This window comes from Hippocampus bargibanti, linkage group LG12, assembly GCF_051943395.1.
Source record: "Hippocampus bargibanti isolate YZ-2025 linkage group LG12, ASM5194339v1, whole genome shotgun sequence".
Taxonomy (NCBI): domain Eukaryota; kingdom Metazoa; phylum Chordata; class Actinopteri; order Syngnathiformes; family Syngnathidae; genus Hippocampus; species Hippocampus bargibanti.
This window is the reverse complement of record NC_142745.1, coordinates 2,517,545-2,529,802: the sequence shown is the minus strand read 5'-3', so window position 1 is coordinate 2,529,802 and position 12,258 is coordinate 2,517,545. Positions and strand designations below refer to the sequence as shown.

Here is a 12,258-nt window from a genome sequence, read left to right as displayed (position 1 = left end):
CAATAGCACAAATCAATTTGAAAAGTCGTTTTGCTGTATGAGATACAACGAGTAGCACGACACGAAAGTGTAGTGTGTTTGGACTGCCATCCCTTTGGAATCACACAAAACCCCGAAGAACAAGATGAGGAATGAAATGAGCTCGAGGATTAGGTGACGAGAAAGCATTCCTGAAATCAAGGGATTACGGTGGGATTGCTGACATGAGTCTTGTTTCCGTTTGATAATATGAAACTGGATTGTTATGAATTGTTCGCATGCAACGAGACCAAAAAAATGGAAGTTTCTTTTTTCTCTTTAGTTAACAAAAAAAAAAAAAACCGTGATGGGAATGTCTTGCTCTGGCCTAGCCTGTGTGCTGGAAGAGTGCTCCGTGATTCACCGAAATAGGTCAGTCCAAGCAGCTGCTTCCATTAGCTAATAAAGCCTCCTTGCAAACATATCCCATCACACATTCCGGCCAGGAGGCAGCGGTTTGATCCGACCATGGATCATTGTTTTTGATTTGGAGTTGCACATTTTCCTCCCAAATGCTTCACACGGCTGTAAACTGCTTCAGTGAGAATTGGAGATGCCTGCTTGAAAAGTCAACAGCAAAAAGCAGAGATGCCATGCAAAGGCCATCAAACCGACCATGCCAATGTCACTGCTGCGCCTCGAAATTCTGTCCATAAAGGTTATAATGACAATCTGACACAAAGGCCATCTTTTTTTATTACATGTCAAAAATATGCTACCTTTGCATTAACACAATGTCATCTTTACTTGAACACTGATGTCATCAAAACCTTTATTATGTCATCGGACAGGAGAGTTCAAGGAAGAAGTGCGGAGAAACATGCTGTTTAGTTTTCGTGCATAAGTAACTGTACATCTGTGGACAAATACAACTCACAAGAGATGAGTAAAGATCAAGTAAGTGATACACTCGGCCAATTTTCAATATCACTCATAAAAGTACACTTTGATTTTCTCCTCTTTCATCCATAACCGCCTCAAACTATTTTTTCAGGAAACGGATTGAAGTTTGCATGACTGTCATCATCTCAAATGTTTTGCTATATTATTTTGATACTTTATATTAACTGTTGTGTAAAAAGCTCTCTTAGCTGCAGTGGAAGCTGTTGTGAAAGCGCTATTTAAAGGACAACCGACGCCTACGGACAAGTTGTGTCCATAATTTGTACAATTGCTTCAAATTACTTCTACTGAGCGTATTTTACAAAGATTCCACCACATATAGCTGTATTTTACGTTTTAAGAATCGCTGAACATTCCGGAAGTCTTGTTTTTGAGTTGGTGACGGGTCCTCACGTCACTGAAGGAACGTCTCTGACTGAGAAAGGATACATTGTAGTAGTCCTTTCATTCACCTCAATGCATTTTGCGGTACTTTGTTAGGTCTGAAAACTTTGTGTTGATCCCTGTTGATGGAGAAATTAGAAGGAAAACATGTCAATAACACAATGGTGAATCCTTGTGTGTTTCACCGAGCATCTATTTGATATTCACTGACAAAAATTGTTAAAAAGGAAAAAAGGAATTAATCAGCCCGTTTCCACAGCCTTTGTCGCCATCTTCTGCCTCTTTTTGGTGCTACATTTCCCCCCAGAAAACTAAAAATGACAGGGAATAAATTCTTTAATCGATTGCAATCACGTATGCTTTCCTCTTCAGAACTATTTGAATCATATTCATAACTGGATGAGTAACAAGAAAGCATATTCTCAGAATTTGAAGCCATTGTTTTGATTCTCGAGCAAGGCAAGACGTCTTGGCGTGACATCATGAACAAGGGGGCGGGACCTTCTGAAACTGGCCACTTCCGGGTTCAATTTGAAGTCGTTTTTGGACACTTTGTCATTTTTATTTGTGTTCTGCATTTGACTAAAAATATCATACTGCGTGTTTTGCGTATTTTAGATGCTATAAAACGTTTTTATGATGTCAGTTAGGAAACAAAAAAGTGATGTCGGTTGTCCTTTAAATAGATACGATAGTGCGCTGGTACCCGCAGCGTTTCCCCTTGCATTTCAGTGCTTGTTTACATTGTGGATGAGAGGAAAGAAATGTCATCTGTGGTGTATGTTGCATATAGAACATATTTGAACATTGACGCTGACTTGACATCCGCATAGCCATTCATGCGGTACACATCTTATCAGGTTACAGAGTTCATTTTAATATTTACTCTAACCGTCTTTGTGATGATGTTTTTTTCGCCATGGGCTCGTGTGATCAAAGGCCCCTGCCAAGTCGTACAAAACTACAAACAAGAAAAAGGTAAGTCATCATTCATATTATAATGTCATTTGTCGGATATTTCGAGCCGTGTCAGAAAAGGGATACCAGGACAATTTGATCATATGTAAACCCATTTCAGGAAGATGAGGATCCCGGGAAACTCATCAAGCCTCCTGATCAACTGGAACTCAGCGAGGCTGTAAGTGTCATTTTATCAAGTTGTCTGTGTAAGCTCTCTGTCGTACAGGAGTGGTCCATCGGTGAAAAGGTTTCTTCGGCCGTCATCTGTACTTCTTTGAAGGTTTCGCTTCTTATCCAAGAAACTTCGTCAGCAAACTAAAGTCTTACTGGTAGTTTAGGCCCTATATATATATATCCTTACTGTCCAGACATGGCGGCGCCGGACTCTGCTATGATAGGTCACTGCTCTCAGGTTGGGGGGGAGCAGAGGACTACTCCCTGCAGCTGCTCCACAGTTGCAATCGTTCTGACTAAGGACTGGCCTGATTGCCCCACTTTGACCGGTATCACCTCATCAGTATTGTTGCCTAAGCAGGCTATTGTATGAACGATTCAAATTGAACCTCACCCCGCCAAACCGGTTTAATGAAGGATTTAGTTGTTTTATGAAAATCGCTTCTTCTACTCCCCTTTCAAACCATCTATGTTCTTTCGCTAAGATTTTAACCTCATTGTCGTCAAATGAGTGGTTGCTAGCTTTTAGGTGCATATGTACTGCCGATTGAGGCCCACTAGTATTATCTCTTTATCAAGCGTAAAAAATCAAAATTTGTCTTGTTAAATAAATTGAGGATTGACTGGATATTCTTTAATTGTTTCTCGACCGGAAGGAGCTGAAAGAGGAACTAACACGGACCCTGATAGCCAAAAATCCTCACGCCCCCCACAACATTGCCAACTACAAATTTCACGTAAGACAATCTCAAGATGTCATTAATTTTTTTTTAATCTTTGTCTAGCAGTATCGTTGCTTCTTCATTGTTTTTTTTTCCCCCAGGATGGTGCTTACAAGCTGACCGAGCTTGTAAATCACATGACAGTTCACTTGGTCTTGGAGGGTTGCCTCGAATATCAAGACATTGATGAGAGTCAAAGTCTGACACCCACCGAGGAGCTCACTGAAGATGGTTACTGAAACTCTTCACCTTTTCTATTGACAGGGAATTGTCAATCATAATATTTGTGTTTTGTGATGACTTCTATATGCCTTCCGAAAAACTCATATGGAACAGCACACGTTTTGATGTGTTTATGATATGATTCTTTTGCAGCAACGAAAGAAGAGGGAGAAGAATCTGATGAGGTGAGGTGTGATGCGGTTTGGTTGATGCTCGCTAGTGTTTTGCGTTGCCTCAATTAAAGGACAACCGACACCCTTTTTTGTTTCCTAACTGACATCAGAAAAACGTTTTGTCGCATCTAAAATACCCAAAGCACAGTTTTTAGTCAAATGCAAAAGACCAATAAAAATGACTTCAAGTGTCCCAAAACTACTTGAAAATGACCTCAGAAATGGCGGGTTTCAGAAGGTCCCGCCCCCTTGTTCGTGACATCACGTCAGGACGTCTTGCCTTGCTCTAGAATCAAAACAATGGCTTCAGATTCGGAGAATATGCTTTCCTGTTATTCATCCAGTTATGAATATGATTCAAATAGTTCTGAAGAGGAAAGCATAAATGTTTGCAATCGATTAAAGAAGTCCTTCCGTATCAATTCGAGCCGCCTGGACTTCAATGTAGCGCCCAGAAAATGCACAATATGACGCCCAATCTCTGTTGGAAATGGGCTGATTTGTCTGCTGGGAATTTGTGTCAACTAGAATCAAATAGTAGTCTTGGTGCAACACACGACGATTCACCATCGCGTTATTTATTTGTTTTCCTTCTAATTTCGCCATCAACACAGATCAACACGATGTTTTCAGACCAAACAAAGTACCGCAAAATGCATTGTGTGGCGCTTTCTCGGTCAGCGCCATTCCTGACGTGATGTCACGTCAGGAATCGTCACCAACTCGAAAACAAGACTTCCTGAATATTCATCGCGAGTCTTAAAAGGTAAAATCTAGCTATATGCGGTGGAATCTTTGCAAAATACGCTCAGTAGAAGTCATTTGAAGTGATTTTACAAATTATGGACACAACTTGTCCTGAGGCGTCGGTTGTCCTTGAAGTTTCAAGAAATCTCAAATTCACCTGTCATCCCACAACAACTTCCTCTTTTGCTCCTTTGTTGATTTTCCACGTAGGAGCTATCTGTTGATGGGGGCGAGGAAGAGGAGCCCGTAGAAGATGACATACCAAGCGCAGAGCCCAAATCTACAAATCAGTTCAACTTCATCGAGAGAGCCTCTCAAACCATCAATAATCCACTTCAGGTACAAAGAAGAATGTATTAATTATATTGTCGCAGATAAAAATATCAGTTGCACAATTACACATGTGGTTTATTACTCCCTGTAGGGTAGAAGTTGCCAAACGATTCCTCCTCCACGCCGCAACTACTACGCAACTGCTTGTCAGGTTGAGACTTCTGTGACCTTTAAAAAAAAGTTATTTAAATCTAAACGTTTCCTTAGGAATGTTACCATGACTCCTGTTTTTGACCTTTGCAGTGGAACATATATGATGTGTACATGGCGGAGATGCAGATGGAAGAAGTGTCAAAAGAGAACCGGAAAAATATGGAGTCTGACAACAACAAAACCAAGATGGTGTTCATTGAGACGCCGGCGAGTCGCACCGTCGCAATGCACCCAATAGCAAATCTCTCAACAATAATAATAATAATAATAATAATACATTTCCTTCATAAGCACCTTTGAGAATTCTCAAGGTCACTTTTCAGTCACAGGATAAGGTTTTCTGTGGGTGAGCAGCGGCAGCCACATGCGCCAGCGTTCACTCAACCCAGAATTCACTCAAATAGATAGAAAGCTATCTAGCTAATAGATAGCCAATAGATAGCTAATAAATAGCCAGCTAGACAGCTAGCTAGATAGCTATATAACTAATAGAAAGCCAGCTAGATAGCCAGCTAGCTAGCTAGATAGCCAGATAGGTAGCTATATAACTAATAGAAGCTAGCTAGATAGCTGGCTAGGTAGCTAGCTAGATAGCCGGCTAGGTAGCTAGCTAGATAGCCGGCTAGGTAGCCAGGTAGGTAGCCAGCTAGTTTGCTAGCTGATGCAATCGTTCAAATTAGGGCTCGAGAGTTACGAGTGGAGATGATGTGACTGTAAAGTGACCTTGAGAGTTTTGAAAGGCGCTTAAAAATGAAATGTATTATGTGTGCTACAAATTTGACAGTTTGGAATGTTATCCTATTCAGAAACCTTTCACGGCAGTTATATTGTAAAAGTCAAGTGTTAGTATGTATAAAAAAAAAACATTTCAAAATTCCCCAACCAACTTCTTTTATCTCTACAGAGCGATGACATCACCCAAATATCCAAATCAGCCAAGCTTTTGGAACGGATGGTTAATCAGAATTCATTTAATGAAGTCGCACAAGGTGTTCAACCATTTGGTCTTTGTCAATTTCGTCATCCGTAATATGTCACGCTTATTTTCTGCTTGCCTTGGATTTCTTTGCAAGATTTCAAGTACTTTGAGGACGGGGCTGATGAATTTCGGGAGCAGGAAGGAACCGTTCTCCCTCTGTGGAAGTTTCAGTATGACAAAGCCAAAATGATGTGCGTCACTGCCCTCTGCTGGTAGGTTTGCTCAACAACACACTGAGCACTTTACCATAATAATAATACAGTAAAGTCTCGTTATATCGATATTCAAGGGAGTCCGAAAAAATATCGATATAACCGGGACTATCGATATATCCGACCCTGTTTGCATGTAATTTTCTCCGTGCGTGCATAGAAATAGTATCGATATAACCGGGACTATCGATATATCCGATATCGATATAACGAGACTTTACTGTAATAATAATAATAATACATTTCATTTATAAGCGCTTTTCAAAACTCTCAAGAACACTTTTCAGCCACAGGATAAAAACATAATACGACCGTATTTAATAAATGCACCTTATTCCGTAGGAATTTTGTGTATCCAGATTTCTTCGGTGTGGGATTGGGATCATGTAAGTCTAAAAAGAAATATTTCAAATCATAAATGACATTGCCCAACAGGATTTTAATCCTAAAACATTTTATTTACTTTATATTTTACTTGCTACCCAATGGCAGATGACTTCAGCAAACAGGGCCGTGGGATGCTCCTCTTCTACACCTTGAAGAACTCCACCTTCCCCGAGTACATCTTCCCGACAGGTTGCGGAGTCATGAGCCTCGACATCCATAAGCGATATTCCTATCTGGTGGCCGCCGGTTTCTACGACGGCTGCGTTTGTGTGTACAACTTGAAAAACAAGTCACGGGACCCCGACTACAAAAGTACCGTAAACAATGGCAAGCACACCGACCCTGTCTGGCAGGTGAGTGGGACAAATTTGGCCCATTCGTTTTTGAAAGGCTCTTATAAATAAACTGTACAGTATTATTATTATTGCTTGAATTGTTATTTTGACTGTTTTCCATTCAGGTGCGCTGGCAGAATGACAACAGTCTCAATTTTTATTCAGTGTCTTCCGATGGCCGAGTGGTGTCGTGGACGCTCATAAAGGTTTGCTTAGAATACAGGTGTCAAAGTCAGGGCTCGGGGGCCAAATCTGGCCCACTACATCATGTTATTCGGCCCGCGATAGCAAATCAAGCATGTCAAGTGCCATGATGCTTGTGAAAGTCCGACCCAAATTTTCAAATTGTCGTATGTAAACCACAATAACAGTCATTATTCTTAACTCATTTACTGCCATTCCTGAATTTCCGCAAAATGCATTGACGTGATGAAAGGACTGCTACAGTGTATCTCTTTCTCGGTCAGGGGCGTTCCTTCCGTGACGTGACGTCAGGACTCGTCACCACCTCAAAAACAAGACTTCCTGAATATTCAGTGCGAGTCTTAAGACATAAAATATAGCTATATGCGGTGGAATCTTTGTAAAATACGCTCAGTAGAAGTCATTTGAAGTGATTTTACAAATTATGGACACAACTTTTCCGGAGACGTCGGTTGTCCTTTAAGTCATTATTATCAGTGTTTTGCATTTGACTAAAAATATCCGCCTGCGTGTTTTGGGTATATTAGATGCTATAAAACGTTTTTCTGATGTCAGGAAACAAAATAATGGTGTTGGTTGTCCTTTAAATATTCTCTTTTATACGATACGGGACTCTGATATTTACAAACCGCATGTCCCATTTCTGCCCTCTGTCTGTTTACATTTGTATGTTATTTGCCTGTCTGCAGAATGAGCTCGTCTTCTCAGATGCTATCAAACTAGCACTGGATTATACGGTGTCTGAAGGGCCAGAAGGGATTCAGGATCTCACCAATTGTGAGTTTTCATCAACTCCCGTTGATGGAACATCCATGCCAATACAACAAATTTTCCTCATCGAATGCTTTTACGTTTGTCAGCCAGGCGTGATTCTGTCACTTCTGCGCCGCTCATTTCAGCCTCGTATACTTCTTGTCTGCAGCTAGTGGCACATCCTTTGACTTTCACCCACAGATTGACGATCTCTTCATAGTTGGCACAGAGGAAGGGAAAATACACAAGGTACTTTGAAAGAATTCATTCCACCAGCCCAGATTTGGCTGTTGGTGAGCTGTCAGATGTTTGAAAGATAGCAGCTGTGCCCACAAGCCATAAAAGCTGATTTAGTTGAGAGTCTGCGATTTAATTGTGACCCTCCCCCCCATCGGAGCTGCAATCCTTCATTGAAAAAAAAAATGATAAAAATGTTCAATCGTAAATTAGTTGAAAAAATGTTCCACAATGCATTTTGAGATGAAAAATCATTTTGATCCCGGGATTTTTTTCCATTGACTTCTAATCCAAATTTAACTCCTTCTTATTTCTTTAGTTTCTCATTCCCTGCATGATATCAATGATTTAGCACAGTCCAAAATTAAGCTGTATCCATTTTTTTTTCATTCACCAGTGCTCCAAGAATTACTCAAGCCAGTACCTAAACACATACGACGCCCACAACATGGCAGTGGATGCAGTAAGGTGGAATCCTTACCACTCAAAGGTCTTCATCTCCTGCAGCTCGGATTGGACCGTCAAGATCTGGGACCAGGATTACAGGTAAAATTAATTTATGAATCTTCTATTTGTCATGGTTTGCAAGGTGGCGATGGCAGTTGTGGATCCCAAAAAGCAGGCAGGAGGGAGCAGCAGGTTGTATTTGAGAAATTTTATTAAAATAAAGTCAACAGGAACAAAATCTAAAACGTTAAAATCATTTGATCAGAAAAATACAAAGTATCAAAGGAAAAACCAAGAGTAAAAGTCTGCCAAGATGAAGCATACAATTGCATACAATGACCCGACACCGAATGTTCGTGCCGGGAGTCCTTTTGACTGCCACTGATTGGACCGACCAGCACCTGTGAGGCTGCAGGCAGGGCTGACAGCGCCACCTGTTGGTTGCCAACCAGATCATGACACTATTTCTTTCGGCTTTTCCCTTCAGGGTTCGCCACTGCGAATGAAATGAAAAAAATGAGCAGGTGACGCAACATTCTTTTGTTTACCATTATATGACCGATTATTTTTTATTATTATTTTTTTAAGCACTCCCATGTTCACGTTTGAGCTCAACGCACCAGTTGGTGACGTGGCCTGGGGGCCGTACTCATCTACGGTCTTTGCTGCAGTCACCACAGAAGGTTTGGTAAGAGTCACTTTTAAACACTCATTTGCTGCCATTCTCAAATGTGTTCAAGAAATGAAAAGTGACATGGAGCGCGATTCCTGAATTTTTTTTGGCTTTTGTTTTTTCTTGCGAGGGTGCCGATAAAGCACTGGTCAGACCTCTGGCACTGTTTCTTTTTCACTACCACGGGGTACAGCATTTCAAGCTTGTATAACTCCAGATCCATATAACTTCGGAATTAACTCTTTTTTTTCTTATGAAAGAACAGATTCTAAGATTTCTAACTATGTATTGAATGTTTATGTCCTGAAACTTAATATTCTGTGGGTCCTGCAATTTGAGTGAAAATGACAAAAACCCTGACGTATAGCAATGTTTTTCCCTTCCACGAGGGGGCAGCATTTACCTCTTGTACAGCCGCCCCCACTTTCAATGCACATAACCCTACAAAGTAAGCTAGAAATAAAGTTTTTTTTCTGATGAAAGAAGAGAAACTAAGGTTTCTTACGCATCATTGAATGTACATGTAGTCCTAATACTCAATATATGCAATTTAAATGAAAATGACAAAAACCCTGGCACTGGAGTGTACACATTTTTGCACATTGACTGGCAGTGAATGAGTAAATCTCGTCCCACCATGCATGTTTGTTCAACACACTAAACTGGTTGGTTTTTCAGGTTCACGTTTTTGATCTGGCCATCAACAAGTATCAAGCGATCTGCCAGCAACCGGTGGTGAACAAAAAGAAGACGAAGTTGACTCACATTGAGTTCAACCCCGCCAATCCCGTCCTCATCGTGGGTGATGACCGAGGCTCCGTTATCAGTCTCAAACTGTCCCCTAACCTCCGCAAGAAACCAAAGGTAAAGTTTCAACAGCGCCTTCTCATTAAAAAAAAAAGAAAGAAAAACAGGATTTTGTGTCACGGTGGCCTCACAAGTGACATTGTGCATGTTTGTTTGTTCATATGTAGGGTAAGAAGGGTCGGGATTTGGTTGAAGGTCCTGAGGCAGAAGTAGCCAAGATGGAGAAGCTACTCAGTCTACTGAGAGACCCCGAGTATTGTTTTTAAGTAGCCCATATTTTACCACTCAGCACTGTAAAGTACAATGGGGTATTTTACTGGAAAACAATGTGGACATTTTATTTTATTTTATACTCCTTATACATTTCTGTAAAACTTTGTGTGCAGTAGAGCGGCAAAAGTTGAACAAGTTGTCAAAATCAGGACTTCAAGTGACATTTCTAAATTCACCCCATGCAATTTTTGTGAGATTATTATGAGCTGTCAATTGTCATATTGTGTCACAAATAGTGTATGATCATTGATACCCTCCGGATTGCAAGATCTCCGTGGCAGAGAGCCTTTGTGAATGCTTTCACCAACAGTCGCTGTTTGCCCCAAGCAGCTCTAATCCACTTAAAGGACAACCGACACCATTTTTTTTGTTTCCTAACTGACATCAGAAAAACGTTTTATTGCATCTAAAATACCCAAAACACGCAGGCCGATATTTTTAGTCAAATGCAAAACCCCAATAAAAATGACTTAAAGTATCCAAAAACGACTTCAAAATCAAACCGGAAATGGCCAGTTTCAGAAGGTCCCGCCCACTTGTTCGTGATGTCACGCCAAGACGTCTTGCCTTGCTCGAGAATCAAAACAATGGCTTCAGATTTGGAGAAGATGCTTTCTTGTTACTCATCCAGTTATGAATATGATTGAAATAGTTCTGAAGAGGAAAGCATAAATGTTTGCAATCGATTAAAGGAGTCCTCACATATCAATTCGAGCCGTCAAGGACAGCATGTAGTGTCCCAGAAAATCCAAAAGATGGTGCCAAAGCTCCGTTGGAAATGGGCTGATTTGTCTGCTGGGAATTTGTGTCTTGGTTCAACACACGATTCACCTTCGCGTTATTTATGTTTTCCTTCTAATTTCACCATCAACACGAAGTTTTCAGACCAAACAAAGTACCCAAAATGCATTGTGTGTCGCTTTCTCGGTCAGGGGGCGTTCCAAATGTGACGTCACGTAGGGGATCGTCATCAATGCAAAAAAAGAGACTTCCTGAATATTCAGTGCGAGTCTTAAAACATAGAATATAGCTATATGCGGTGGAATGTTTGTAAAACACGCTCAGTAGAAGTCATTTGAAGTGATTTTACAAATTATTGACACAACTTGTCCGGAGACGTCGGTTGTCCTTGAAAATTATTTCGGGAAAAGATGCAATGCAATGGCTTCCATGCCAATGGCAGTGATACAACCGACCACTAGAGGGCAGTCTCTAACAACATCGACGTGTAGGCCCCGGAGCGTGTTCAAACGGAGCAATCAAATACAGTAGAGTACAAGAGAAACCTTATTTATTGTACTACAGCGACATTGTGCTGTGTCATCATGTTCATTTTACCCTCACCGTTCTTATTTACGACTGCAAAAATATGAATGTTGGATTATTCCTCACTGCTTGTAAATACCAGCCTATTTACAAAATTGCCTTTGTACCACGTCAGTTGATGTAAAACAGCGGAATTGTACACACAGCTATTAAACAGTGTTGGCCTAGTATGTGTTGTATGGGTTTATTTATTCATAATTATCTTTTTAGCAGGTACTAAACTCATTTTCGAACACCAGAAGGACATTTAAAAATTGGGATCTGCTGCTTCCTTGAGGTACAATCAAATAAAATACATATTGATTTATATAGCACTTTAACTCTGATTTTGCACATGTTTTTTTCCCTGCCATCGACGTTTTTAGAAACTGTCCATCTGTTGTGTCAGGTTAAAAGGGATTAGTGATTAGGAATGCATGACTCAGGGGCCACTCAGACTCTAGGACTTGTTTCACAGCGTGGGTTCCTGTTTCTATTCAGTGGCAGAATGAGTGAGTGTCAATGGTTGTCTGTCTCTCTATGTGCCCACTGATTGACTGGTGATTAGCTATATAATAACAATACATTTCATTTATAAGTGCCTTTCAAAACTCAAGGACACTTTACAGTCACAGGATTGGATTGGATTGGATTTGCCTTTATTAGTCTCGCAGTGGAGAAATGTACATTTTTACTCAAGTCGGAATAACATGAAGTAAATAAAAAAAAAAACAAAAAAAAAAACAAATAATATGACAACACAAAGACACAGCGAGTTATTCATTCTTCAGCGCTTGCTGTACCCCATTTGTGACATGAAGCGGTTCTAGATGAAAGAGGAGAGGATCAAAGCGTCC

At 40.6% G+C, this 12,258-nt stretch overlaps 1 protein-coding gene across 1 annotated transcript; it reads left to right on the top strand.

Annotated features, from left to right (window-relative positions):
* Positions 1–805: 805 nt before the first annotated feature.
* On the top strand, positions 806–11,581 carry LOC148889961 (dynein axonemal intermediate chain 1-like). Its single transcript, XM_089010205.1, has 20 exons — positions 806–915; positions 2,245–2,283; positions 2,384–2,443; positions 3,096–3,176; positions 3,263–3,392; positions 3,537–3,568; positions 4,514–4,642; positions 4,728–4,787; positions 4,880–4,996; positions 5,694–5,778; positions 5,863–5,980; positions 6,323–6,366; positions 6,473–6,720; positions 6,828–6,908; positions 7,596–7,683; positions 7,829–7,908; positions 8,294–8,442; positions 8,932–9,031; positions 9,695–9,880; positions 9,991–11,581. The coding sequence occupies exons 1-20, from the start codon at positions 901–903 to the stop codon at positions 10,087–10,089; spliced, it is 1,941 nt and encodes a 646-aa protein (XP_088866331.1). The 5' UTR covers positions 806–900; the 3' UTR covers positions 10,090–11,581.
* Positions 11,582–12,258: the final 677 nt, after the last annotated feature.

Bases quoted from the DNA above. Each gene is read 5' to 3' on its own strand.
- LOC148889961 (XM_089010205.1), top strand. The intron at 5,981-6,322 runs GTAGGTTTGCTC...CTTATTCCGTAG, and splicing joins TGCGTCACTGCCCTCTGCTG to GAATTTTGTGTATCCAGATT. The intron at 9,881-9,990 runs GTAAAGTTTCAA...GTTCATATGTAG, and splicing joins ACCTCCGCAAGAAACCAAAG to GGTAAGAAGGGTCGGGATTT.